At 50.5% G+C, this 26697-nt stretch overlaps 5 protein-coding genes across 5 annotated transcripts; 1 reads left to right on the top strand and 4 right to left on the bottom strand.

Annotated features, from left to right (window-relative positions):
• Positions 1-190: 190 nt before the first annotated feature.
• Positions 191-16028, top strand: nrps1 (nonribosomal peptide synthase Pes1; the record flags this gene model as incomplete). Its single annotated transcript, XM_024839957.1, has 8 exons — positions 191-601; positions 656-1075; positions 1137-1439; positions 1497-10761; positions 10816-11195; positions 11250-11904; positions 11961-13576; positions 13641-16028. 8 exons carry the CDS (start codon positions 191-193, stop codon positions 16026-16028), a joined length of 15438 nt encoding a protein of 5145 aa, XP_024696161.1.
• A 976-nt stretch (positions 16029-17004) lies between these two features.
• On the bottom strand, positions 17005-18991 carry P168DRAFT_98163 (phosphotransferase family protein). The gene is made up of 4 exons (XM_024842256.1): positions 18771-18991; positions 18415-18717; positions 17996-18358; positions 17005-17943 (listed from the first exon to the last, which is right to left on the bottom strand). Exons 1-4 carry the CDS (start codon positions 18865-18867, stop codon positions 17057-17059), a joined length of 1650 nt encoding a protein of 549 aa, XP_024696160.1. The 5' UTR covers positions 18868-18991; the 3' UTR covers positions 17005-17056.
• A 56-nt stretch (positions 18992-19047) lies between these two features.
• On the bottom strand, positions 19048-19805 carry P168DRAFT_288028 (uncharacterized protein). The gene has a single exon (XM_024836700.1). The coding sequence runs from the start codon at positions 19657-19659 to the stop codon at positions 19117-19119; it is 543 nt and encodes a 180-aa protein (XP_024696159.1). The 5' UTR covers positions 19660-19805; the 3' UTR covers positions 19048-19116.
• Positions 19806-19899: 94 nt separating this feature from the next.
• P168DRAFT_248706 (MFS transporter) lies at positions 19900-22037 on the bottom strand (the record flags this gene model as incomplete). Its single annotated transcript, XM_024834134.1, has 5 exons — positions 19900-21026; positions 21080-21411; positions 21465-21556; positions 21618-21639; positions 21692-22037. The coding sequence occupies 5 exons, from the start codon at positions 22035-22037 to the stop codon at positions 20172-20174; spliced, it is 1647 nt and encodes a 548-aa protein (XP_024696158.1). The 3' UTR covers positions 19900-20171.
• A 1067-nt stretch (positions 22038-23104) lies between these two features.
• On the bottom strand, positions 23105-26106 carry P168DRAFT_288024 (TTC39/IML2 family protein). The gene is made up of 6 exons (XM_024836699.1): positions 25653-26106; positions 25561-25578; positions 25398-25474; positions 25255-25321; positions 24191-25185; positions 23105-24124 (listed from the first exon to the last, which is right to left on the bottom strand). Exons 1-6 carry the CDS (start codon positions 25741-25743, stop codon positions 23279-23281), a joined length of 2094 nt encoding a protein of 697 aa, XP_024696157.1. The 5' UTR covers positions 25744-26106; the 3' UTR covers positions 23105-23278.
• Positions 26107-26697: the final 591 nt, after the last annotated feature.

The following is a 26697-nucleotide window of genomic DNA, read 5'->3' as shown; positions in this document are numbered from 1 at the left end:
GTCGAGCCGAGAGTCGCTATCACAACCTTTTTTTCCCCCTACGTCGAAAAGACTCGTCCCTACCCCAAAGATCACCCCACCAACGAAAATAATACGGTAATACTCACGAATAACTATGGCTCCTTCTTCTGTGCCATGTTGTCTACCGGGCTTCAGCCCCGAATCAAAGGGACCAAAACGGGTTGTGTCCATGAGGTTGAGAACGACACCAGAGCGTAACAGCCAGCTGGTGTCCGCATGGGATGGAGGAAACCTCGAAGCCATTTTCAAGACTGCATGGACTGCCCTTCTTCATCGCTACACAGAATCCGAGGATATCTGTTTCGGTTACCAGCGCATCGACGCAGAGGACTCGTTATCGGGTTCACTGCAGTCGACAGGAATTGCCGATATACCGGAGTTCAGGCTTGCTGTAAACGAGGATGACTCTCTCATGGCGACTCTGAAGAAAGTGGAGGCTATGGGAAAGCCTACTACGGTCCGCAGCCTGTGCCGTGACACGAGCGCATGTTCTACCGGCTATCTTCTCTTCAATACCGTTCTGATGGTGCGGGAAGCGTCCTCTACAGGACGGGCCCAGGCAATCACTCTTCCCGAAGACGTATGTTCCAATATAACACTTACCTCATTGCAAAAAGCTTACTTGTTTTCTCAGTGTCGCGTCCGGGTCCAAGTGAAAGTGCTTTCGCATGATATTGGCATCGTTCTGGAGTGGTGGAACGATGACATGTCTACTGAACAAATGAGAAGCATTGCAAAATACTTTGAGCAACTACTGGACACTTTGATCTCCGCACAAGATGCCACCATGAACGGCGCGCTGGGTCATATCTCCGAGCAAGATTGGGCGCGGTTGTGCGCGCTCAATGCGAGCCCACCGCGACGTCTCGATCAGTGTGTCCATGAAGTTATCGAAGCACAAGCCGCTCTTAGACCCCACGAACAGGCCGTGTGCGCCTGGGACGGGGACCTGACGTATCGAGAGTTGGATGATCTAGCCTCTCGGGTGGCATCTCTCCTCCAAGCACGAGGCGTTGGGCCGGAAGTTCGTGTGGGCCTTTGCTTCGATAAATCTGTGAGATCCCTTTTATTTCTTTGTTTCCCCTCCATAATGTTTTACTGATTATCTACCCTAGAAATGGAACGTGGTTGCAATGCTAGCTGTGATGAAGGCCGGGGGCGCCTTTGTCTCACTCGACCCAACGCACCCAATTTCACGTACACAATCCTTAGTACAATCTGCGGAAGCAAAACTCGTACTATGTTCCAGAAACCATGTTGAGAATCTGGAAAATGTTGCAGAGATGTTGATGCCGTTGGACGACAGTGTCCTGGACGCGTCACAGGAATCGTGCGGAAGAAATGTCCGATTGGCAAAAGTCCAGAGTAGCAACGCGGCCTATATAATCTTCACTTCGGGATCTACAGGACAGCCAAAGGTAAGTTAGAAAGTGGACTCATATGTTGAAGCTGGACATTAGTTCTGACAGACCTAGGGTACATTGCTCGAGCACGGAGCGTTTGTTTCGAGCGCTATGGCCTGGGCTCCAAAGCTGCACATCGACTCGCATTCCCGAAGCCTGCAATTTGCGGCACATACGTTTGATGCATGCCTAGTCGAAATCTTAACTACGTTAATGCAAGGTGGATGCGTCTGTGTGCCGAGTGAAGAGGATCGTTTGAATGACATTGTGGAGGTCATTAACGGCATGGGAGTGAATTTCGCTCTTTTGACCCCTTCTTTTGTTGAATTCCTCGACCCGTCCGAGGTGCCAACCTTGGAGACGCTTGTGCTGGGTGGGGAGGCAATGTCTCCATCACAACTGAATACATGGTCAGTGTTGAACCTCGTCAATGCGTACGGGCCTACGGAAGGTGCCGTTGTGTCTGTGGTCAATTCAAGCGTCACGCCATCTTCAGACTGCAAGGATATTGGTCTCCCTGTTGGCGTCCGCGCCTGGATAGTGCATCCCGACGACCATAACAAACTCGTTCCTCTTGGCTGCCCCGGCGAGTTACTACTCGAGGGACCCACACTCGCTCGCTGTTACATCAACAATGCGCAAAAGACGAATGAAGCATTCATTCATAGCCCAGATTGGGCGACAAGAGACGGCGCTCGTCCGTCTAGCTGGAGATTCTACAAGACTGGCGATTTGGTAAGGTATAACTCCGATGCTGGCTCATTAACGTATATAGGAAGAAAGGACACGCAAGTGAAGTTCCATGGCCAACGCATCGAGCTGGGAGAGATCGAGAATCAACTGAGCACAGAGGTAACGGTCAAGCACTGCCTCGTGCTGTTCCCTAAGTCAGGGTTTGCGCAAGGCAAGCTGGTGGCGGTATTTACATTGTCCGCGGAGTCCGATGATCCAGACAAGAGGAAAGTACCACTGAAGCTTATCGATCCATCGAAGAGGCTTGAAGCAGTTGCCGAGCTTCGCCAAAACTTGTCCGCTCGTTTGCCAACATACATGGTCCCTTCGGTGTGGTTTTGTATCGAGGCCTTTCCCTTCCTCGCCTCCGGGAAGCTCGATAGAAAATCAACCGCGAGTTGGGTGGCAGAAATGGAAAACGACTCGGAAGCCCCATTCTTCGCAGCTGATATTGAAACAAGCGAAGTCGTTGCTGAAACCACGACCCCAGTGACGGATCAACTAGCTTCTATCTGGAGTCGTGTTTTGAACATCCCACTAAGCCAAGTTGGCTTGGACAAGAGTTTCTTGAGTCTGGGCGGCGATTCCATTGCCGCACTCACATGTATCGGCTTTTGCAGGAAGCAGGGGATTGGTCTCACAGTGCAAGAGGTGCTTCGCAGCAAGTCCATCAGGGAACTGTCAACGCATGCGAAGGAATTTCACCAGGCAACTTCCTACCAAGAGCAGGTTGATGAGCCCTTCGACCTCTCGCCAATCCAGACACTCCATTACATGGTACGCCAGGAACACCAAGGACACTTCAACCAGAGCATTCTCACCCGCCTCAATCAAACGGTCGATGTGCGTGATTTGCGACGGGCTGTTGAGACCCTCATCAGCCGTCATTCCATGCTCCGCGCTCGGTTGACCCCGGCCAATCAAAAAGGCGATCTGCAACAAATGATTACTACCGATATTGCTGGCTCATACAGCTTGCAAACGCACAAACTTGCCCGCCTAGATGATACCAAGGAGGCGATTGCTCGAAGCCATTCAGCAATAGATGCTTCTGTCGGTCCATTGTTTGCAGTCGATTTGTTCCACATCAGCGGGGAGAACTCCTACTTGTCTCTGGTTGCTCATCATTTGGTGGTTGATATCGTTTCGTGGAGAATTATCTTGGAGGATCTGGAGGATCTCATAGTGAATCCCCACCAGTCCGAATCCGAAAACTGCTCCCTCCCATTCCAAACCTGGTGTCGCCTACAAAACGAGCAGTGTCAGGCACCCTTGTCCGAAGGAAAGAACATTGAGGTCATTCCGGCCCTTGATCTCGGTTACTGGGGAGTGAAGAATAGACTCTTGACATACGGGGATGTCGACTGTGAGACTTTCGAAATCGATGCAGGAACCGCCAACTGCCTCCTAGTGGACTGCCACCAGAGCCTTCAGACCGAGCCTGTCGACATTTTTCTAGCCGCGCTTCTCCATTCATTTGGTCAGACTTTTAGAGACAGACCTTCGCCCGTGATCCATAACGAAGGCCATGGTAGAGAGGCATGGGATGCTACAATCGACATCTCGCGAACAATTGGTTGGTTCACCGTCCTACAACCGATAATGACATCCAAATACGTTGGGGACGATCCGATAGAATCAGTCATACGTGTGAAGGACCTCCGTCGACGTGTAGCAGATCACGGCCGACAGGACTTCGCGTGCCGTATGCTCCAGGGCAAAGACGACCAGAAAATTCGACACCATTGTCCCATGGAGATCTTGTTCAACTATGTCGGCCAGCACCGTGATCTGCAAAGACAAGACGGTCTATTCCAACTCATGAGCCAAATGGCTGGAGAGTCGGGCAAAGGCGACCCGGCAGCTGACTTTGGGGAAGATACTCCGCGATTTGCGCTTTTTGAAATTTCCGCCATGGCCGTCCAAGGAAGACTTCGCTTTATATTTACCTTCAACAGGTATATGAACCACCAGGGAAGAATAAGGGACTGGATTTCGAACTGTCGCCGGCTGCTCATGCACCTTGGGCCAAAACTACTCTCCCTCGCACCGAGGCCTACTTTAAGCAGCTATTCTATGTTATCTCTCAACTACGAGGAGCTTGAGGAAATAGTGTCGAAAAAGCTACCTAGAGTCGGGATCCAGTCTCCAGAGCTTATCGAGGATATCTACCCTTGCTCTCGAATGCAGCAAGGCATTCTACTTGGCTACTCCCGAGATAACTCCCTATACGCCGTCAACGCCACATTCGAAGTGACGAGCCCCGCCACTTCAGTTGATGTTGACAAGCTTGCTCGTGCCTGGAAACAAGTTGTTTCTTACCATGCGATGTTGCGATCGGTGTTCGTGGAGAATCTGACCACCCGCGAACTGTTCTTCCAAGTTGTCCTGAAAACATTCGACTCGCGCCCTTCTTATGTCAGATGCACGGACGATGATGATGTGCTAGACACCCTGAACAGGCAGAATACCGCGAAATACGCTGCGAACCAGCCTCCTCACCGGTTTACTATCTGCCAGACCGCCACTGGAAAGGTGTTTTTCCGGATCGAACTGAGCCATGCCTCGATGGACGGAGCATCGATTCCGGTCATACTCAATGACCTGCAGAGTGCATACAACGGAAAACTCGACAACGATAAAGACCACAAACCGACCTTCAAGAACTTCATCCGGTACCTGGAAGACACAAAGCGGGACTCTGGCATCGACTATTGGTGCTCTTATTTGTCAAGCATCCAGCCTTGCCATCTCCCCGTTCTAAATGATGGTCAAATCTCCGAAAAAGAGCTTCGAACTTTCAAACTGAGCTTCAAATCCTGTCGAGAACTCCAGAAGTCCTGTGAGAAGAATGGGTTGACTCTGTCGACTGTATTCAGGACTGCTTGGGGACTGACGCTTCGTTCCTTCGCCAACTCGAATGACGTATGTTTTGGCTACACAGCATCCTTGAGAGACGTTCCCGTTGAGGAGATAGACTCCATTGTTGGCCCAGTAGTCAACCTCTTGGCGTGTCGAATGAACGTGTCTGGGAATACCCTCCTCCGAGAAGCCTTGTACCAAGTTCAAGACAACTATATGGAAAGCTTGCCATACAGAAATTGCTCGCTCATCGATATCCAACACGCTTTGAAGCTCTCAGATACTGCCTTGTTCAACACGACCATATCCTACCGGAGGCTTCCAAGCGAGAAAGCCGAGCGCAAGAATGGCATACAGTTTCGAGAAACTTCAAAACATGATCCTGCAGAGTTTCCTGTCTTTGTCAACGTTGAAGTCTCTGATAATGATGCCGACATCGAGATGAATTATTGGACAGACACCATATCGGACGGTCAAGCGATGAGTGTGGCTAGCACCTTTATCAAATCCCTCGAGAACATCATTCACTACCAAGACAAAGAGATCGGCAAGATAGATGCCCTGAGTGATTCGGACAGACGGCAGGTGGCAGCATGGAATAGTCATATTCCACGACCCGCTGGTAAATGTGTCCAGGAGATTATCCAAGAGAACGCCAATACGAACGGAGATACTCTCGCAATATCCGCCGGTGATGTGAATTTGACCTATTCCAAACTCCATGAAATGTCTACTAGCCTTGCAGCCTACTTGGAAAAGCTCGGGGTGGGAGAGGGCGTTCTCGTACCAATTGATATGGAGAAATCTGCCTGGCAGGCCGTCACCATTCTGGCCGTCTTCAAAGCAGGAGGGATATGTGTTCCGATGCCTGATTCGCAGCCCCCACTCTTCTCCAAGGACTGGTTTATGGACAACGATATTCAAGTTGTTCTCGCCTCCCCGCAAAGAGTTCAAGACTATGAAGGCATGATTCCCAATGTTATCCCCATTGACGGACCTCTGTTCAAGTATCTTCCTCGACACCACCGTCACTTCCAGCCCCGCTCGCTGCCTTCACATGATGCCTACGTGATCCTCACTACTGGAGGCTCTTCTATCGCAAAGGCCGTAGTGCTCAAGCACAATACGATTCTCATGCGAGCGGAGGCGCTCGCCTCAACTCTTGATCTAAGTTCAGCGACGAGGATGTTCCTGTTCTCCTCCTATACATTCGATATGTTTCTCCAGGAGTTATTCGGCACATTGGTTCTCGGAGGCTGTGTATGCTTTCCGTCAGATAGCGATCCCGCGCATTTACCAGTGAATATCAATCTATCAAAAGCGAATACTCTCTGCCTCACGCCTTCAGTTGCGTCTGTCATCGACCCTTTCGAAATTACCCATGTTCAAAAGCTGGCTGTGTACGGTGAATGCTTGCCCACAAAGGTCCGTGACACATGGTCGCCGAAAGTTCGACTTTACACCTTCTTTGGCGCGGCTGAATGCTCCTTGACTTGCCTCTACGACCCAGACCCAGACAAAGAGGTCTCGAATTTTGTATCCAATGCTGCCTGTGGTGTATGGCTCGTCAATCCTTCGAACCACAATTATCTTGTTCCCATTGGATGTATTGGTGAGGTCGTGATAGAAGGGCCGATTCTGTCTGAGTCCTATCTCTTCGATGAAGACAACGTCAAACCAGGCTTGATCAAGGACCCTACGTGGAGCCTAGACATGGAAAGCAAACGCCCCGGTAGAAAGAACACCACCATGGCCTCGTCGAAACCACCCCGATGGATGTTCAAGACAGGAGACTTGGCCAGATTCAACTCTAATGGGACCCTGATCTACCTCGGCAACAAGAACGAGGCGGTCAAGATGCAGAGAGAAGTCGTGAGCGTCGAGCAACGTATCAACGATTTCTTGTCGCCCAATTCACATTGTGCGGTGGAATTGGTTGAGGTATCTAGCAGACTGGATACCACGGAACATCTAACTGTGTTTGTGCTGTCTGGTGCTTCAATTGCCTCTGAGATGGATAAGAATCATCAATTGATCACCCAACCGTCGTCTGAGTTCCGCAAGCTCGGGGCAGAATTGCACACTAAGATATTGAAGATGTCACCCGCGGACCAAACCCCACAGTTCTACTTACCAGTGCCTCAGATGCCGCTTACAGTTTCGGGTAAACTGGACCGGGAAGCGCTACGAGATGCAGTTCGAAACCTGGCAACGACTGGTCAAACGGCACTGGAGACATACGCCCCCTCCAAATTCTCGCAAATCGATATTGACGATGAGAATTTTGAGATAGAGAGTGTCGAAGAGCAATCTATCTTCCAAAAGACAACAGCCAAGACAGCAGCCAAGTCGGAAGAAAGCGTGGAAAAGACCCTCCGAAGCGTATGGGAGGAAGCATTGGGACTGGCACCAGGCTCCGTCAATGCCGAAGACAGCTTCTTCAGATTGGGCGGCGACTCCGTTACTGCCATGAAGATTGTTGGGACTCTGTACTCACGCGGCATTTCTCTTACTGTTGCCAGTATCTACAAATTTCCAGTTTTGATGGAAATGGCAGATAACTGCGAGCGTCTGAGTAGCGAGTCGGATACGACGATCGCAGAGCAATTTGACCTCTTGCCTACCTCGCTGACCCGGGACGAGGTTTTGGAAGAGATCGCCGATCAATGTGAGGTTGAGGAGGAATCGATATACGATGTGTACCCTTGCAGTGCTGTACAGGAAGGGCTTATCACGATGTCTATGAAGCAAAGAGGGGCCTATCTAGCTCGACCTGTATTCCGACTCACAGAAAAGGTTGACCTGCAGCAATTCCAATACGCCTGGCAGCAAACAGTGAATGAGTTGGAGATTCTGAGAACTCGCATCGTGCACACAGACTCTTCCACATTCGTTCAAGCCGTTCTAGACGATGAGCTAATCGATTGGAACTTCAAAGCGACACTCGAGGAAGCCGTGGATGATGCAGTGAACCTACCAGAGCACAACGGGGGTAGGCTCACAGACTACACAATTGTCAGCTCCAAAGCCTCGCGTGAACGATACTTCATTTGGACCATCCATCATGCGCTCTACGATGGTTGGAGCATGGGTCTGGTTCTTAAACGAGTGGAGGAAATCTATTCTGGATTGCCGGCTGAAGCCCCAGTGCTTCCCTACAAGATTTTTGTCAAGCACCTACTGGACCGAGATATCTCTGAGTCAGACATATTTTGGAAGTCTCACCTCTCTGGTTTATCTTGCTCTCCTTTCCCCAAGCCTAAGCCGTCCTCGTCGAACGCTGGACGCGTGGGCAACAAGCATCGCTGCAGCATGGCGATTACCAGAGGATCAAATCCCGTGGATCTGAGTATACCCGAGTTGATACGCGCAGCCTGGGCTCTTGTTGTTGCTACACACTCAGGGTCCAGTGACGTTTGTTTCGGTGAAACATTGACGGGTCGAAATATCCATCTGTCTGGCGTAACCAACGTGGTAGGCCCAGTCCTCACCACAGCACCCACGCGTATTCAAGTCGAAAACGATCTTCCGATTGCCCAATATCTGGAAAATGTGCGGCAACTCACGACTTCGATGATCTCGCACCAGCATTCTGGGCTCCAACAAATCAGAAAGCTGAGCGGTGATACAGCTATTGCTTGCGAATTCCAGAATTTGCTCGCCATTCAGATTAGCGGCGACCAGTTTCATGGAGACTTGTGGTCGCCTGAAGACTGCGAGACAAACGAGGACTTCCTCACGCACCCGCTGGTAGTCGAGTGCGAGGTTGGTGACTCACAATTGGAGATCACGGCACACCATGACGAGGTCATCATGAACAGCTGGCAGACCAAGAACGTCATGAACCAATTCTGCCACGTGCTAAAGCAGTTCTTTTCACTTTCGAAGAGTGAAGATCGAAGCGTGGGATCTATTGAATTATGCAGCCCTGCCGACAGAGACCAAATCGCAACATGGAACAAGCGAGAACTCTTCAAACTTGACAGATGCATCCACGATATTATCGAAGAGAGATACCTGGCCCAGCCTCAGTCACCGGCGATTTGCGCCTGGGATGGCCGGCTTTCCTATCGGGAACTGTACCAACTCGCTGCAACCTTCGCGACCTATCTCAGCTCTCGTGGCGTTGGCCCCGAAACAATGGTACCAGTGTGCCTGGACAAATCCCTATGGGCCATGGTTACGATAGTCGGCATTTTGATGTCCGGAGGAGCATTCGTCCCCTTGGACCCTTCCCATCCAACTTCAAGACACAAAGAAATCATCGAGGAAGTGGACGCGCAAATTGTGTGTTGCTCTCCACAGCACCAAGATCGCTACTCGGGATTCATGCCAACAGTAATCCCGGTAAGCAAAGATACGATCAAAGCCTATGGCAGTCTCGTGTCTGGCAAGAAAGGCCGAAAGAGCATTACCCCCTCTAATGTGGCATACGCCATTTTCACATCAGGGAGCACTGGCCGGCCCAAAGGCATTCTCATCGACCACCGAGCAATAGTGAGTAGCATCATGGGCTTTGGGCCCATCCTGAATATCAACAGAAAGACGAGAGCCTTCCACTTTGCGTCGCTTACATTTGACGCGGCCATCGTGGAGATCTTCGCCACACTAATGCTCGGTGGCTGTACGTGCATTCCAAGTGAAGAGGAGCGCTTGAATGATGTCGCCGGTGCGATTCGCCGAATGAACGTTACCTGGTCGCTTTTGACTCCTTCCATTGCCGATATCATCGAACCGTCAACAGTTCCTACCCTGAAAGTGCTAGTGTGTGGTGGAGAAAAACTGTCACAGGAAGTGGTCACGAAGTGGGCTCACCGCGTGAAGCTGATGAATGCCTACGGCCCAACAGAGACGGCTATAGTTGCAGTTATGGACCCGGATGTTTCACCAGACCATGACGGTTCTCGCATCGGCCATGGAATTCCGTCCACTTTGACGTGGGTGGTTGACCCTGAGAACCACGATCGCCTTACACCTTTAGGGGCTGTTGGCGAATTGGCAATGGAAGGACCAGCCCTCGCCAGAGAATATCTCAAGAACCCCGAGAAGACAGCAGAGGTGTTTGTGTATGAGCCAGCATGGATGAAGCATTTCCCCCGTTCTCTGCCTTCTCCGCGGAGGATATACAAATCAGGAGACCTTGTCAGATACAATCACGACGGATCCATCGAGTACCTTGGCCGCAAAGACTATCAAGTCAAACTGCAGGGCCAACGCATGGAGCTCGGAGAGATAGAGCGTCGCTTGCAATCAGACTCCCGCATCCATCACGCTGTCGTCATATTGCCGAAGGCAGGGCCGCTGCAAAAACGACTTGTCACCGTGCTCACTCTGAAATCGCTACCGTCGAGCAAGACCTTGTCTCTGGATGACACATGTGAGCTCATAGACCGGGATAGCTTCGCAAAAGTCGCGTTCCATGAGCTGGTTGCGATCCAGAAGAACCTCGAAACCCAGTTGCCGGTCTACATGGTCCCGCAGACGTGGGCGGTCATGAAGAAGCTCCCAATGCTTGTTTCTGGAAAGTTGAATAGAAAGAGAGTCACAACCTGGCTTGAATTTGCTGACGACGCTACTCATAAACGCATTATGGCAGACTATGACGCTATTAAGCGAGGCAACATCGAGCCGAGCGAGGAGGAAGACCGTACATCTACTGTTCATTCGCTTCGAGACATTTTCGCACAAGTTCTCAATCTTTCCAGTGAGAAGGTCGACCTCAATCGCTCATTCGTTAGCATGGGTAAGTGTGATTCACGTAACTTTACCGAGGACAAGTGCTAACCTCTTGATTTAGGTGGTGATAGCATCAGCGGGATTGGTGTCATTTCCAAAGCTCGCAAGATTGGGCTAGTTCTGACCCTTGACAATGTGCTTCGGAGCAAATCAATCGAGGAGCTTGCTCGTTCAGCTGGTGCTAAGACACCAGTTGCTCGAGTGAAAGAGAAGACCGGCGAATACTTCGAGCTCTCGCCAATTCAACGCCTGTACTTCCAATCTGCAAACTCCTACGAAGGCGCGAGTCGCTTCAACCAAAGTATCACGGTACAGATCAACCGAGATATTAAGCCCGAGGTCGTACAAAATGCCGTCCGCGCTGTGATCAAGCAGCACGCAATGTTTAGGGCGCGGTTCAGCAAAGGGAAAAGTGGGCAGTGGCAACAGAGGACGATGGAGGTACGTTCAAGCTCTCCTAGCATTTGACTATGGTTGAATCTAACGGCTTTATAGAATGCTGGGTCATGCTACAAATTCAGCGTGCATTCGATCGATCAACCTAGTGAAAGACTGCCTATTATTGCGAAAACCCAGAGTTCTCTCAACATCCAAAACGGAAATGTTTTTGCAGCAGACTTATTCAAGATCCGCGGTGGAAAGCAGATTATTTTTCTGGTTGCAAACCATCTGGTCGTTGACGTTGTTTCCTGGCGCATCGTCTTACAAGATCTGCAAGATTTCATAGAGTCTGGATCCCTCTCTCTAGAAAAGTCACTGTCTTTCCAGGGCTGGTGTGACCTCCAGAAGGAACATGTCAAAAACGAGAACACGCAACTCCCATTTTCTGTGAAAACGCCGGACTTGAAGTACTGGGGAATGGACAATAGGCCAAATGTTTATGGCCAAACCAAGCTGGAGAATTTCACACTCGGAGAGAAAGCCACGAAGCTAATCCTCGGAGGGTGTAACGACGTCCTCCGCACCGAGACAATCGACCTGTTGCTTGCAGCTGTTGCTCACTCGTTCAAACGTGTGTTTACTGATAGAAGGAGTCCGACAATACACAACGAAGGCCATGGTCGCGAACCTTGGGATCCCAGTATCGATCTCTCGCGGACGGTTGGCTGGTTTACCACATTGACACCGTTGCATGTGGAAGGGGGCCCAGGTAAGATACTCCGCTCTTAAGGACAATTAATGAGTTGCATGGTAACATTGATGCAGATATTCTCCATACTCTGAAACGTGTGAAGGATATGAGGCGCAAAGTAGCAAGCGACAACCGCTACTACTTTGCCCAAAACTTTTTTCACTCCAAGAAACCAAACTTCCCCGTTCCGGTAGAGATGATGTTCAACTACCTTGGTCAGCTACAGCAACTGGAAAGCAAATCATCGCTTTTCTCCCAATATGGGGACCTTCTTGACGTCCAACTCTCAGAAGGATTCAGTGACATAGGCCTGAACACACCCCGATTTGCGCTTCTAGAGGTATCAGCCATTGTCCTGAGTTCCAAGCTCCACATGTCATTCAGATACAACACGAATATGCGACACCAGCAGAAGATTCGAGACTGGGCATACCAATGCAAGCAGGTGTTTGAGGAAGATATCCTCGATCTCAAGGACTTCGTGCCCGAGCCTACACTCAGTGACTACCCATTGCTACCAATCACTTATGACAGCCTGAACAGAATGATGAAGAATACGCTTCCCAAAGTGGGTATCCGGAGCTGGGATGTGGTCGAAGACATCTACCCATGCACGCCTGTCCAAGAGGGTATTCTACTGAACCAGCTTCGGAATCCACGTGGTTACATGTTCAGTGGGATTTACGAGGCGCATAACCTCGGAAGTGCCGGAAAAATAGACTCGAAGCGCCTCCGAAAAGCTTGGGCGATGGTCGTTGCCAGACACCCTGTACTACGAACGTTGTTCATTGATGCTAGTTACCGAGGCGGCTCATTTGATCAAGTGGTGGTCAAAGATCTGGCTGATGATGTCTTTGAAATCAATTCGAGCGACTCGACCGCTTGTGACCTGCTCGAAAAGGTTGACCACTTGAGCATGAGCAATAAGCGACCTCTCAAGGTACCACAACAGCTGACTATTTGCACATCGTCCTCCGGAAGGGTTTGGATCAAAGTGGAAGGCAGCAATACCATTATCGACGGGGGATCAATTGATATACTTCTCCGAGATTTGGCTCTTGCGTACAACAACCAACTTCCTGCAGGGCCAGGGCCACTATTCAGCGATTACATCAAGCACATCAAAAGTCGGACTGAAGAAGAGACTTTGAAGAACTGGACCAGATATTTGTCTGGAGTGCGCCCTTGCCATCTATCATCTCCCTCTGAGACACGCAAAGATCGCCAGCAGCGCTCGTTCATGATTGATTTCGACAGGTTCCACGAATTACACAGTTTCTGCGAGAAAAACTCAATCACTATGTCGAATATCACCCTATCGGCGTGGGCCATTGTCCTGAGGAGCTTTACCGATTCCGACGACATCTGCTTTGGTTACCCGTCTGCTGGGCGGGATTCCTCAGTGCCTGGCATACAAGATGCGGTGGGAGTTTTCATCAACATGCTTTGCTGCAGAGTCAAATTTGCCACTGGCCAGTCCCTTCTCGATATTTCGAACTGCGTACAAGACGATTACATTCGAAACCTGCCACACCAGAACTGTTCGCTAGCTCAAATTCAGCATGAGATCGGGCACCAGGGCCAGATGCTGTTCGATTCGGTTCTTTCGATACAAAACCACACTTTCCAAAGAGGTTCCACCGAAAAAGGGATAACGTTTGAGTATCAAAAGGGGCACGATCCGAGCGAGGTAAGTCATGGTCCATCATGGTCCATAGTTCCAAAGGAATGATTAGAGTCTAACAGTCGTACAGTATCCTGTAACTTTGAGTGTCGACATCGCCAAGAGTCATGAGAGGATCCTGCTCAGATACTGGACAGACACCGTATCTGACGATCGAGCAAGACTTTTGGCTAACGCTGTTTGCAAAGTCTTTACATCCTTTATCGACAGGCCGTCCGAGAAGGTTTCAGACCTGGTCATCAGGGGCGAGCTGTCGAAACCATCTAAACCATCCCAAGCAAGACCGTCAAGCGAACCTCAAAATGGTGATGGCTTAACTGGTAACACTGTCAACAGGGAGCTATTGCAGAGTTTGATCGACAATCGGGTGAATGAGATCATTGGCAGTATGATCGAGGGAGGGAAGTTGGCTACACCATCTGCGCAAAACCAAAAGACAACACAGGCACAAGGTGGGAGCCTGGTCAATACTAGGTCTATTTCCAGAAAACAACCCTTATCGACACCGACTCCAACCCCCACAAAGGACAGTGAGAGTCCAAGCAACAGCGACATTAACGATGAGAAATTAGCCGAACAGCAAGTCAGGGAGATAGCCCTTTCGCGGGCGGCCTCCTCTGAGAAGATATCGATCTTACGGCCAACAAACCTTGACAATGATATTTTGGAGGCTGGAATTTGCCCCAAGATTGGTGTCTTCAGAAGTGGCATTGCCGGTATCTTTCCTGTCACAGATTTCCAAGCTTTCGCCATAACCGGAAGCCTCTTCGAGTCAAGATGGATGCTGAACTACGTATATATGGATGGAAAGGGACCACTGGACCTCAAGAGGCTGAGGGAAAGCTTTATGAGGGTAGTCGACTCCTTCGACATACTCCGCACTATCTTCGTCTGTTTCTATGGCCAATTCTTCCAGGTGGTGCTCAAGAAACTTCGGCCGGACATCTTTGTCAGGGAGACAGAGAAGAGCTTGGACGAGTATACCGAACTACTACGACAGCAAGACCGTGAAGAGAAATCACGACAAGGCCAGCGATATTTGCAGTTCTATGTGGTGAAGAAGAAGAAGTCGGATGAACATCGCATTTTGATGCGCTTGTCGCACGCTCAATATGACGGAATGTGCATGGGACGGATCTTATCTGCCATCAAGACAGCTTACGAAGGCAGTCCCCTGCCTCCCGCTTCCACTTTTTCGAGTTATATGCGCCTTCTCCCTGGGTCAATTACGTCAGAGCACTACGAATACTGGGCTACACTTCTCAAGGGTTCTCGTATGACGGAAGTCATTAGGAGGGAGAAGCCCAATACTTTCAACTACATGGGAGCTTTGACTGAACAGAAGAAAACGATCGAAATCAAAGCCAGCACCCTTGGCAATGTCACAGTCGCGACAGCCATGCAGGCGGCGTGGGCGATGACACTAGCAAGACTATCCGCTTCATCTGACGTGGTCTTCGGCCTCACAATAAACGGCAGGAATGCTACAGTCCCCGGTGTTGATACGACCGTTGGCCCATGTCTCAACCTGATTCCTGTCCGAGTCAATTTCCTACAGCGCTGGACTGGGCTTGATCTCTTCCGCTACCTCCAGGACCAGCAATTTGCCAATATGCCTTACGAGTCGTTGGGATTCAGGGAGATTATCCGGCGCTGCACCGACTGGCCGGATTCTACCTTTTTCAGTACTACAGTCTTCCACCAAAACGTCTCACTGGGCGAGCACATGCAGCTCGATGACAACATCTACGACCTGAGTGGCGCTGGCGTTGACGACAACCTCTCGGATTTCCGCCTGGCCTCCACATCAAACCAGGACAAAATCGATATCTCGCTGGCTTACTCCCACAGTGGCCCTATCACCCCCACATTCGCCATGAAAGTTCTTGATATGGTCTGCGAGAATGCACAGAATCTCATCAACAACCCCAACGCCACCCTTCCATCACCCAATACCCTCCGCTCCCTACCCAGCCAGGTTGTCTCCGACAAGCTTCAAATCTCCGACGAGCAGTTCCTCACCGCGGAACTCAACAACCGCAGCATCTCTGAGATCCTCGTCCACAGTGAAATTCTCACCCGTATCTGGAAGCAGGTACTCCCTCGCAAAGACCGGTCCACAAGCCCCCAGTTCTACTTCCACTCCTCCTTCTTTGAACTGGGTGGTGACATCGTCAACATGGGTCAGGTACTTTGGCTGCTCGAGCAAGAGGGTCTCCACGTGCGCTTCGAAGAGCTTCTTCAACATCCAACCTTCCTAGGCCAGATGGGCGTTCTAGCGTTAAATTACCCGAAGGAACTAAGTGCGATGATCGAAGACCAGCGCCCTGTTCAGCAAGTCACTACTGCAGATGTGACGGGTATCGTTAAAGGGGTGCCTGCTTCAGGACCTCTTGGCAAAGCTATGACGCTGGCTAGGAGATTTACCAAATGGAGTACTGTTTCGAATAAGGGGTGAGCTGGATTGTGTTATGAATACTATGGATGGGACTGTTTTCTTTGGTTGATGCTTATGCATATTCATTCGTTAACGATATATACGCTCTTTTGTCTATTGCCTGTTATATACTGCTTCTGCATGCTGTTTTCATTTCTCTTTTGTTTCTTAGACTGTGCCGCACTGGTTGTCTTTTTGTACTTAGTTACCAACTGCATATCAAACAAGTTTATGCTCTATAACATACAGCTATACGTACTGGGGATCCATATCCCCTAAGCCGACCGGTGTCGATAAAGTGCATAAAACCCCTACCAATCATTAGTGTGTTTTTAGATACGCAGGGCACGGCCTAACAAAAGCCCTGCAAGCCCTGCGGAGACGCAGGCCATGTACCATACTACAATATATAGGGGAGTCCGGGAGTCGTCCAGCCATCCTTAGCTGGGTGGTAGTGGCTGCGATCGACTGGCTACTCAGCTGATCAACAGAGTCATTTCCCCACATTTGACCATCTTGTATGTTTCAAAATCTGCGACCTTTTCATAGGACTGACTATCGATTCCATCCTTTTTGACCGTTTCTCATCGCATATTCCTACTGGATTGAAATAAACAATTTCGGATGAAAGCAAACTGATTAATGTACACAATACTTGATATTGAATAGAACCACCTAATCATGTCAGATGTAATCACTTCTTCCTCCCTATCAACGCCATGTATGGTGGAAGCAATATTAGAGTGGGTGGGTGACAATAAGCCTTGGCGATCGCCCGCCTCCCGCTCCACCCTCTCCACCTGCCCCGCCGGCGCCCCACAACTATGCCTGCACTATACATGCTACATACTACATAGTATTGTGAAGTTATTGCGCATCGCGATTCATGCACATCAGGTCTATTATTATACTACTTTGATAATATTTTGTGTCACTTACAGCTAAGGGGCTTCTCTATCGTGATACGCGGATGCAATCCGAAGATACTTATCTCCAGGGAAGATAAATCACTTGATCACAGCCCCCAACGCGAATCTCAACTGATGTTCTCACGTGTCCAAAGGGAAGGGCCACATACTCCGAATCTCATCTGGAGCTCTGTCTTTGCCCATCTTGGCAACATAGTAGTCAAACAACATCTTATTCCTCCCCTTGACTTCCTCCAGATCACGCTCCGGAGGAACCCAGCCGTCGTCATCTGTATCCAGCATATCTTTGACAAATCCGCGTATCTTGTGAAGTTCTCTGTATGACTTGAGCTCCTTTTTGTGGTGTGCGATCTGTTCTTTAGTGAAATGAATCGGTAAACTTCCTTCAAACCCCAAATCATCTTGACTGCGAACGATCTCAAGAAGCGTCTCCCGAAGAGGAACTATCCCCTCATCCCAAGTCGTACCACAGCGACGGAATAATTCCTTGAGTGGATCGGGGACTTGCATTCCTTGCCACGCCTTTCTGTTGTTCAAATATGTTGCGATCTCGTAGGCTTTCGACCAGGTGGCCTTTGCTTTATTGTATCGAGCAAGTTCCTTTTCGTAGTCGTCCATATCTTCATAATTAGGCGGAAGCTGAGGCATTACTGTACCCTCTTCGTACTCTCCTGGTGGGGTCAGAACGACGGGCCATCGGGCTTGCAAGAATAAGGGACTGATGGAACTGTGTTGCCAGTCGATGAAACCGGTTACGTTTGATGGATCGTCTTCGGCGACGAAGATGTTACCCATGTGGAGATCGGTGTGCCATAGTGTGGGTTGGGATGGCCCGAGGAGATAGGGGTTGTTTGCCACAGCTGGTATGATTTCTTTTGCCATGTTAAGGACTAAGGTGTGCTCCTCTGCGGTGCCTCTTATAGAGGCTGGTAGTTCTGGGTTGAGATTTTGTACAGATTGAAGGGAGCGATTGATGAGAGACTCGCCCAGATTGCTAAGCGTCATCCCTATAGCAACAGGTCAGTGGTAACATATCCTAGGAAAGAGATAAATACCTACAAGGGCCGTGATGAATTCCAGGAGAGCCGTGCTGTGTAGACCAGGTAGTGCATGAAGGACCAACGCAAAATACGCCTCCAGGGTCGATAGACAGGTCCAACGATATCGATTCGTGATCCTTCAAAGAGCCTTTGGTATAAAGGCTGCCATAGGCCGGAAAGCATATTCCAGAAAGCTCACTTTTCCACTTTGTGAGCTGTTTGATAAAAGATAATCGACGACTCTCGCCCATTTCCTCCCATTTATTGAAGAGCTGAACCCCCGGGACTCGCTCCATCACAATGTACTCGGCGCCTACTGGGTTGGCTGAATTGACGCACCATGCAAGCACCCTGGGGACAGGAATTGTAGTGTGTTTCCTTACTTTATAAGGATATCAGTTGGCTTGGGTGTTACCGGGATATTAAAGGGTGCCTCACCAAAGTCTAGAACAGCAACCTCAGACGCTGTGCAGTACATAGGCCTTCCTGCATTAGGACACGGAATCTTGACAATGTATTCGGATCCGTCCGCTGTTTTCATGAGAAGAACCTTGCTAAAGCCGCCTTCCATCTTTTCTATCGTTGAGACTGGCTGTGTGCCAGTTCCCGAGATTTCGGCGATTACATCGCATAAGCGATCGGCGTCAAATCGAACGAAGCGTTTTGATCGCTGGTCATCCTCGTCGGCGAGGAATCGACCATTCGTGTATTTGAAAAGGTCTTCTTTGCAGATCGGACTGCCTATCATGTAATTAGTACTGTCCTGTCAAGAATGCTTGTACACAGGGGTATACCTCGAGATTTAATTGCAAGGTACCTCACTGGTACCCTGAAAACCAGGTTCCTACCCCATGGCCTTCCAAGCTCCAGACCATTCCTGAAAGCCCGCATAGCTAGTTTAAGAAGACTGGTCCTATGGACGGTACAAGACGCAGTCAGTAATTGAGGAGCGATACATCTTTGTTAACTTCAAGCAAAGCTCCTTCACCGCCCCAGAGCCCTTCTCTCATCTCTTCTCCCCCCTCCCATCCTCGAGCGTTGCATAAATTTAATGTAACGCATCATGCGAAAGCCATTATCCCCATTAATGGAGAAAATGAGGCCAACAAAACGCTTTCAAGCTCAATTTGTAAATGCTAACTATACCAACCAATAAGCCCCCCGATCCAGCTCCAACGGGACCTTCTCCGGCCACAACGTCCGAACAGCCCCCTTAAGCGCCTCCACCTGCCCCCCATCCCCAACAACCCCACACCTCAAAAACAGCTCCACCATCTCGGTAACCCAAAACCGACACCCCACGCCCCTCTCATCAAACTCATATCTATGGTGCCCATTCTCAACCAGCAAATCTAACACATCCCGCACATGCAAGGGTCGTCTGTCCGGCGCGACATCAAGAACAAAGGTTTCTTCGACGTCAGCGGAGACGAGGCGATCGAGGCTGGAGATGACGATGTTGGCTTTGGAGCCGCCTGGAAGGACGGTGCTTGGGATGGAGTAGCTGGGGAGGCAGTCGAGTTGGATGGATGTTGTTGGGGAGGTCGCTAGGTAGAAGCACCAGTGGTTTGTGCCGGCTTCTTGGTGGTCCGGGGCGGCGAGGATTTGGTGAATTGGGAGGGAGAGGATGTGTTTTTCTTGGGATTTGGGGATGAAGTGGATTGGTTGGTGTGGGGGTGGCATGGCTGTGGGGTTTTGAACGAAGCTGTTGGATGGGATGGAGTTCTGTTGATGTGCTGGAGTGGTTGAGTAGAAGGTAACTAGGTACTAGGTATAATAAATAGTCATTGGGCTGGTTGGGTAAGTAATTGCCTGGCGGCTACAGGTACACCGTAGTACATCCCACACTGCCAGTCAGTCTGCTCTATACATTAAGGTTACATACAAGGTACATGACTTCATGATGGCATTAAAGTAGTAGTTAAATACATCTCCATAACAACCTATGCAAAGACTTTGTGTACATGGTCCATTAATGCAAAACAGTGGTATCTCATGTGTCGTGACTGAGCCTTCATGAAGGATAGGAAAAAAAGACAAAGAAAAGGATTCAGGGTATAATGAGCGAAACACATATAATAAAGCCAGCCCACAAGACAATCGCTGACGCACCTGTACCGGAGAAGATTATTATCGGTGGCCTTGTTATTTTATTACTTTTTTTCACTTGTCTCTCCAATGCGAATGGCAAGAACCTAACTCCCATAAACAGAAGCCCGAGACCATTTCCCTTTAGCACGAATACGTTTCCCGAATACATAAAACAAAAACGGGATCGGAATCAGCGCCACGGCACAAAAGCCCAAGATACTAGACGCCCAGTTTACGCCGAGACGACGATACATGATGCTCGTGAACAGCGGGAAGCAGCCAGCGAACAGACTGCGCAGGAAGGTATTAGCCGCGACGGCGCTGGCCGCAACAGCCTGGAAGGTATCGATGAGGTAGTTGAGGGCCGCCTGGAAGATCGTGAAGAAGCCGAGGCCCATGAGGACGGCGCCGATGTTAGGCGCGATCCAGTGGATGTCAGGGCGGCCGGTCCAGCCGAAGACGAAAAGGCCTGCAGCGAAGACGACGGAGCCGAGCATCATGGGCGGGAGACGGGCTTCGGGGACGGGGAAGTTGTTGTTTTGCTTGAAGCGGGAGATGTAGAATTTTTGGTTGTAGAGGTTGACGCAGGCGCCCATGAGGATGCCGACGAGGTAGGCGAGGAAGGGGAGTGCGCCGACGACTTGGTTCCAGCCGCGGACTTCTTGGAATTCGATTGGGAAGGAGGCGAGACTGAGGTAGAGGATGCCGTAGACGAAGGAGGCGTAGAGGGCGACGAGGAAGCAGATGGGGGTTGCGAGGAGGGCGAAGGGTCGGATTAGGTACTTGTTGCCGAGCTCTTTTAGGGTCACGTCCCATTCTTCGTGGCGTGCGTGGAGGGCCCAGTTGCCGCTCTCGAAGCGGAGTCTCTGCGCTTTGTAGACTAGGAGGACGGGGGGATAGCTCTCGTCGAGGAAGATGACGTCCATTGCGAGGAAGAACATCATCATGATGCCGGTGATCTGGGTGGTTAGTTAGTATGACTGCCATGCGATGCACGAAACGGTCAACGTACATATTGGGTCCATCTCCAGCCGAGATAGCTCTGACAGATCGCGCCACCCACAATGGGACCCAGCACTGGCCCGCCGACAACGGCCATTGCATACCCCACAATGGCAGCTCCTCGCTGTTCTGCGGTCCAGATATCGCCCAACACGCCACCCGTGTTTGTTACCGGCGCGGAGCCAAAGAAGCCAGTAAAGAACCGGGTGATCATGAGCGTTTGAGTATCCTTGGCCGTTGCGGAGCCAAAGGAAAATATCGCGGCGACGAAGTAAGGTATCAACACAGCGGGTTTACGTCCGTAAACCTCAGAGAGTGGGGCCCATACAAGAGGTCCCAGTCCTAGGGCGACTATTAGACAACAGAAACAAAGCATTGATCAGGATGGCACATACCGAAGCCAAAGAGTAACAACGCGGTACCTAATGTAGATGGTACCTCACCAATCCGGAACTCCGACATGACCTGCTGGGTACCTGTTGAGTAACTAGAGACGTCAATAAAGGGCACAAGAAGGGATAAAAGCACCAAGAAAATGCGGTCCATACATTGAACTTGCCCACGTAGCACCTGAATATATAGATTAGCCATTGTACGCGCGAGCCAAGTGAACAATACATACCCATCGTAGTCAGACCATACAGCAGCGTAGTGATACACTTTTTCTTGAAGACCCAATTAAGCGGTTTATAGGGATCATCAGGCCCATCAAAATCCACAATTACATCTTCCGTAGTTTTGGTACTCGTTAGAGGGTGCGTGAACCGCGCAGTCTGGCCGGGCTCCCGACTCCGGATTCCCGAGAGTATTGAAGTAGCGCGGCGCTCGAGCGCCGAAAAACCCGAGGTCGCCGTGCTGTGCTTCTCTAACGGCTGGATTGGGAGGCCATCGTCGTGGGTGTGCTGCTGCTCTATGGAGGAGATATCATCGGTGGAGGACCGGGAGGAGTATTGGCGGTTTTCAGCCATGACCTCATTGGTATATCGGATCGTTGCGCTAAAGGGAAAAAAAAAGGCTCTCTAAGTCGCTTTTTTGTTCCACATGAATGCTTCCCAATTGGGGTTTAACAGCGAGCAAGAAGCAATGCGACAAGAATGAAATATAAAAATTAAATAAAAGCTGAATTTGATCCACAAAGAAAACCGGGGAAGAGTGATACCCGGAAAGCAAGCCGAGAAGCCTCGAACGCAAACTCAAGGTGAAGGTACCTCCCTGACGAATCAGCGAGACAATTGAAACAAAAAATAAATATAAATCAAGATGGTTCGACCTCCTAAACAGAACCAAGCATTCGCTATGAACAGGAACTAGAGCTTATAAGAGGTGTGACCACAGAGCTAGGAATGCTTGAAGAGCCGTCTTAGCCGGGCAACATCCGCGCTGCCCAGTCGGACGTCCGAACGAGCTCTCCTCTCGCCTTCGATCTATTTTTCGATCCGTCCATGCACTTGTGCGATGTCATGCCGATATTTCATCTCATCGGCATTCCAAAGATAGTAGTAGTCAAGACAATTGGCGCAGCGAACAAGCGCAACCTACGTATTCTGTTTCACGTTTCAATCCCGAGAGCTGCTCCATCTTGAAGGTGTCGGTGACGTTCCGAGCGATGAATCCGTCGGAAATTTTTCCGGGTACACGTTGGGTGGGTGCTTCCGGTAAAGATCGCCACCGTTGGTGGATAAGGTGTGGGACGAATGGGTGGACCGTGGTACGCTGGGGGAGCTCGGCAATAAGTATTGGGGTTTGGGTTTTGGATGTTGTGCAGTTGGTTATTGACTCCTTGCATTGTTGGGCTGGCAGTAGCTTGGCTTCCATGGTAGTGACTGGGATGGGAAAAGATGTTGATTGGATTTGAGGTGATCGTCGTTGAAGACTCAGTTTATAGTTGGATATGCATGTACATCGAGGCGAGGTCACATGGGCTTCTGCTAAACGTGACCCCGCGGACAGCTCATGGCACCTGTCTTTACCCTTTACTGTCCTAGATTATTCTATACCGATAGAACGCCCAAAGTGACTAGAATCAGATAAACTCCATTTAGTCTACGCTATATACAAAACCAGATGTGTCGTGTAGTGCATTCGCCAGCCATCCTCTATCCGTGAATCCCATCCCGTCCCACAAACCCCGAACCAACGCTAGGTTCTCCCAGATTTCCGATTTCCCATCGACCGTAAAGGCAGATTTACAAGATCATAATACATCGAATCATGCCGAAGAGTGCATACTCTCCCACTTGTTCACGGCCTCCATGGCGGCCGTGACCTTGAGCCCGATGCGAGCATCGAGCTCGTAGCTCTCCCAGCGCGCCGCCTTCTCCAGATACTCCTTACACTCGCGCACTTTTTGTTCTTCCAGCTGCGCTGCGGCGGCGGGATCAGCGGGCTTTGGAGACGGCTCCGGGGCGGTATCGTGAGCGTCGGGAGCACCGTGGTTGGGTGTGTACGCCGGGCGTTCCATCCAGCAGTTGGCGGCCATCTCGAAGTTAGCGACAGGCAAGATCCAGTTATCTTTGAGGTGACCGTTGAACGTCGCCTTGTCGTGGTGCAGAACATCCGTTTTGAGAATCTCCCTAGCCTGCTCGTGTTTGCGCATCGACCGGAAAACGGCCGCTCGCAGCAACTGCAGGATGGCTTTCTCCTCGACGCCTTCCTTGGACCAGGTCTTGTTAGCGGGATTTTCGGACCAGGCGAGTTTCTCGAGGGACTCCTCGAGTTGCTCCGTTGTCATCCGGCTGTGGCCGTTCCAGAAGAAGATCATCTCCTCCACGGGGTCGACCCCGACGGCCTCGACGAGAGGTACCTTCCACTCCTTGGCGCGGGCCTCCCACTTGGCTACCTTTCGTGCAACAAAAACGTCGAATGGTAGCTGTCGGGCCATGAACTTTTTCTTTCCGGCTAGAGTGGGTGCTATCCGGAAGTATTCGGTGGCCTTCTCCGCATGTTTGGATGCTGCAGTAGGGTCCGTTTCCAGAGCACCTCGGTATAAGGTAAGATGCGACGCCCCAGCGATGTAATAGTACAATGAACGAGACCAAGAATTGAGGTCGACACACTGGGTTCACAGTCAGCATCAGCAAATCAAGAGGATAGGCTGATGGGAGAGAAAGGGCAAAGCTACCTCAATAAACGACTCCGCACACAGTTCATACTTGTGGAGATACATCGCATTCAAACTCCGCTCAAACACCCTCAAAGCCTCAACCTGCTTCAATGGACTGCGGTCTTCGCCGCACAAAAGCTCCAATGCCGTATCGAGATCCTTGTTGGCACCTTTCATTCTCGATTCTTCGAGGACCCAAAGCTGACTGTTAGGAAATCGTTTCCGCATCACCCCCAAGAGAGCTTCGAGTCTCTCCTGGGGATAGCCCTGCACGTCGCCATCTTCCCCGGCGTCAGGCATGATGTCACAGTAACGAACGAACCCGTTGTAATACCCGAGGATGGCAAAGGCAGAGATGGCACCGATCAAGTTATGGAACTTGCTCGCCTGCCACAACATCCGCAGCCCTCGCTCCTTGTCTCCGTGGAATCCGATGATACTGAGAAGTTTGCTGAACGCGGGGGGCACCATGGAAATGAGCAACAGCAGAATGCCGAAGCAAAAATTGGCGCCGGAGTGCACGAAGACATCGATGCGGTTGTGGAAGATATCCGAGTCGGGGTCGTGGCTCAACATGTCCGATTGAGCGCGGCTGGACGAGTCCGTTGACACATCAGAGTCCGAGACGTTCATTTCCGATAACTGCTGCGAGATTCTGGCCGTTTCCGAGGCGGCGGCTTTCGGATCTGGCTTGGTTGGTTCAGTGCTGGGTACCGAACGCTTCGGATCAGCAGACCGCTTCTCCTGGATGAACTTCTGCTCCATCTTCAAGATGGCGTCTAAGGCGATATAGGCCTTTCGCAACTTATAGAAACCCTTGATACTCTCCGTGAGACTCTCGTTGAGGACCCCAACCACGGCGCTCATGAGCTGAGCCATAGCCTGAACGAGAGCGAACTCTGTTCCCGGCGCATACATCTGCGAGTGGTAGGAGTTCGGCGCGTTGGAATTGTGTTGGGCCTTATTCTGGTCGCTGTAGGCAGTGTTTTCCGCCATGTTCAATCTTTCCGACGCTGCGGGGAGTCAGCTGGCGTCAGCCACACTTTGCATCGCAAGCGACGAAGGTCCAGTTGACAACGAACCTTGGCGCATGATCTCCTGTTCGAATCCCAAGGTCGCCCGAATAAATGCGACGACACCGCGACCGAGCTATGCGACACGAGAGAACATGGTCAGCGGCTGACGGCGCGGGGGCGAACTGGCCGACAACTCCGGTCAGACTTACATGGTGGAACGATGAAATGCCTTCAGCGAGGCCACTCTCGGCACCATCTACATCGTCATTGAGGATGAGTGTGGCAGCTGTTTAAGGCGCCCCAATCAGTACATGGTCACATCATCCACGAAGCGGCGGGGCTGATAAAACGATCGGAGTCGGAAATGCATACCCTTCAAAGCATCATCCACTTTCAACGCCAAAAACACCGATCAGCATATTGTACATCGCAAGGTGGTAGCTATGTAGTTCCGAGACACTCACGATCACGCAGTTCGGCGAGCGAATCGAGCGACTGGGTTGAGTCATTGGCGTTCGGCTTTTTGCCGTAGAGCCACGAACCCACCCGGAACATGCTGAAGTATATGCGGTTGCCACCGGATCGACAGTGGTGTGGGAGAACAAATCGATGGAAATTCAAGAAAATGTCCAGACTCGCCAACGAGGCAATTGTAAGGCGAAATTCAAGGCTGATCGAGCCGAACAGAGAGTCGGCGGGGCCCGAACCCCAAAACAAGAAACGAACGACGGAAGGGGAGCAATATCGATGCTCTCATCGAGACACAGACCGAGAATGTGGCAGAATTTCCGAGAGCATAAACCAACCCCATGGGCAGCGTGAGGAAGAGAGAAAAGTAACAAAGAGAGAGAGAAAAAGAAAAGTCGAGGAGGAAGTAGATGCATAATAAATGAAAATTCACCCAAGGCACAAGCCTATGGTCCACCGCGAACCAACGGGCGAAACGGAGGTTTCGGCATGACAAGATGGAGATAAGTCAGACAAGTTCCAGACCAAGAGACTAGTATTGAGCTGGTTAGCTCCGAGTTAGCTTTGTAACCGTCCATAGACAATGATCTTATTCTATTCGGTGTAATTCCATGAACAGGTTTAACTAACTGGGGATTTGCCTTCCAAGTTCATAATAATGTGATTTATGCGAGCTTATGCCGGTCTATGCCGAATCCTTCAGGGCCTGAGGCTGACCTTACCAATCTTACTACTCCTACAATTCGATGCCTATTAACTCAGCCTCTTTCTTCAGTGATGCCTAGAAGCTAGTACCCAAAACAATCCACATAATTCCAAAAGAAATGAAAGAGGACTGATCGTCCAGGGATCAATCCAAAAGAATAGTCCATTGAAACAGAGCAGGGCGGGTACCACATCATTGAGCACTCCGTAATTAGTAGCGAACGTCAGTGCGGGCGGTCAACCTTACTCCGCGCTGGCAGAGCTACAATACCTCTCCGCCAGACAACAACTTCATTACAATCCTCCCTACTCACCATTCCCCCACCACCCCACTCG

This window comes from Aspergillus campestris (assembly GCF_002847485.1).
Source record: "Aspergillus campestris IBT 28561 chromosome Unknown P168scaffold_2, whole genome shotgun sequence".
Lineage (NCBI taxonomy): Eukaryota > Fungi > Ascomycota > Eurotiomycetes > Eurotiales > Aspergillaceae > Aspergillus > Aspergillus campestris.
The sequence above is the reverse complement of the archived record's forward strand: the minus strand, read 5'-3'. Positions and strand labels throughout refer to the sequence as shown.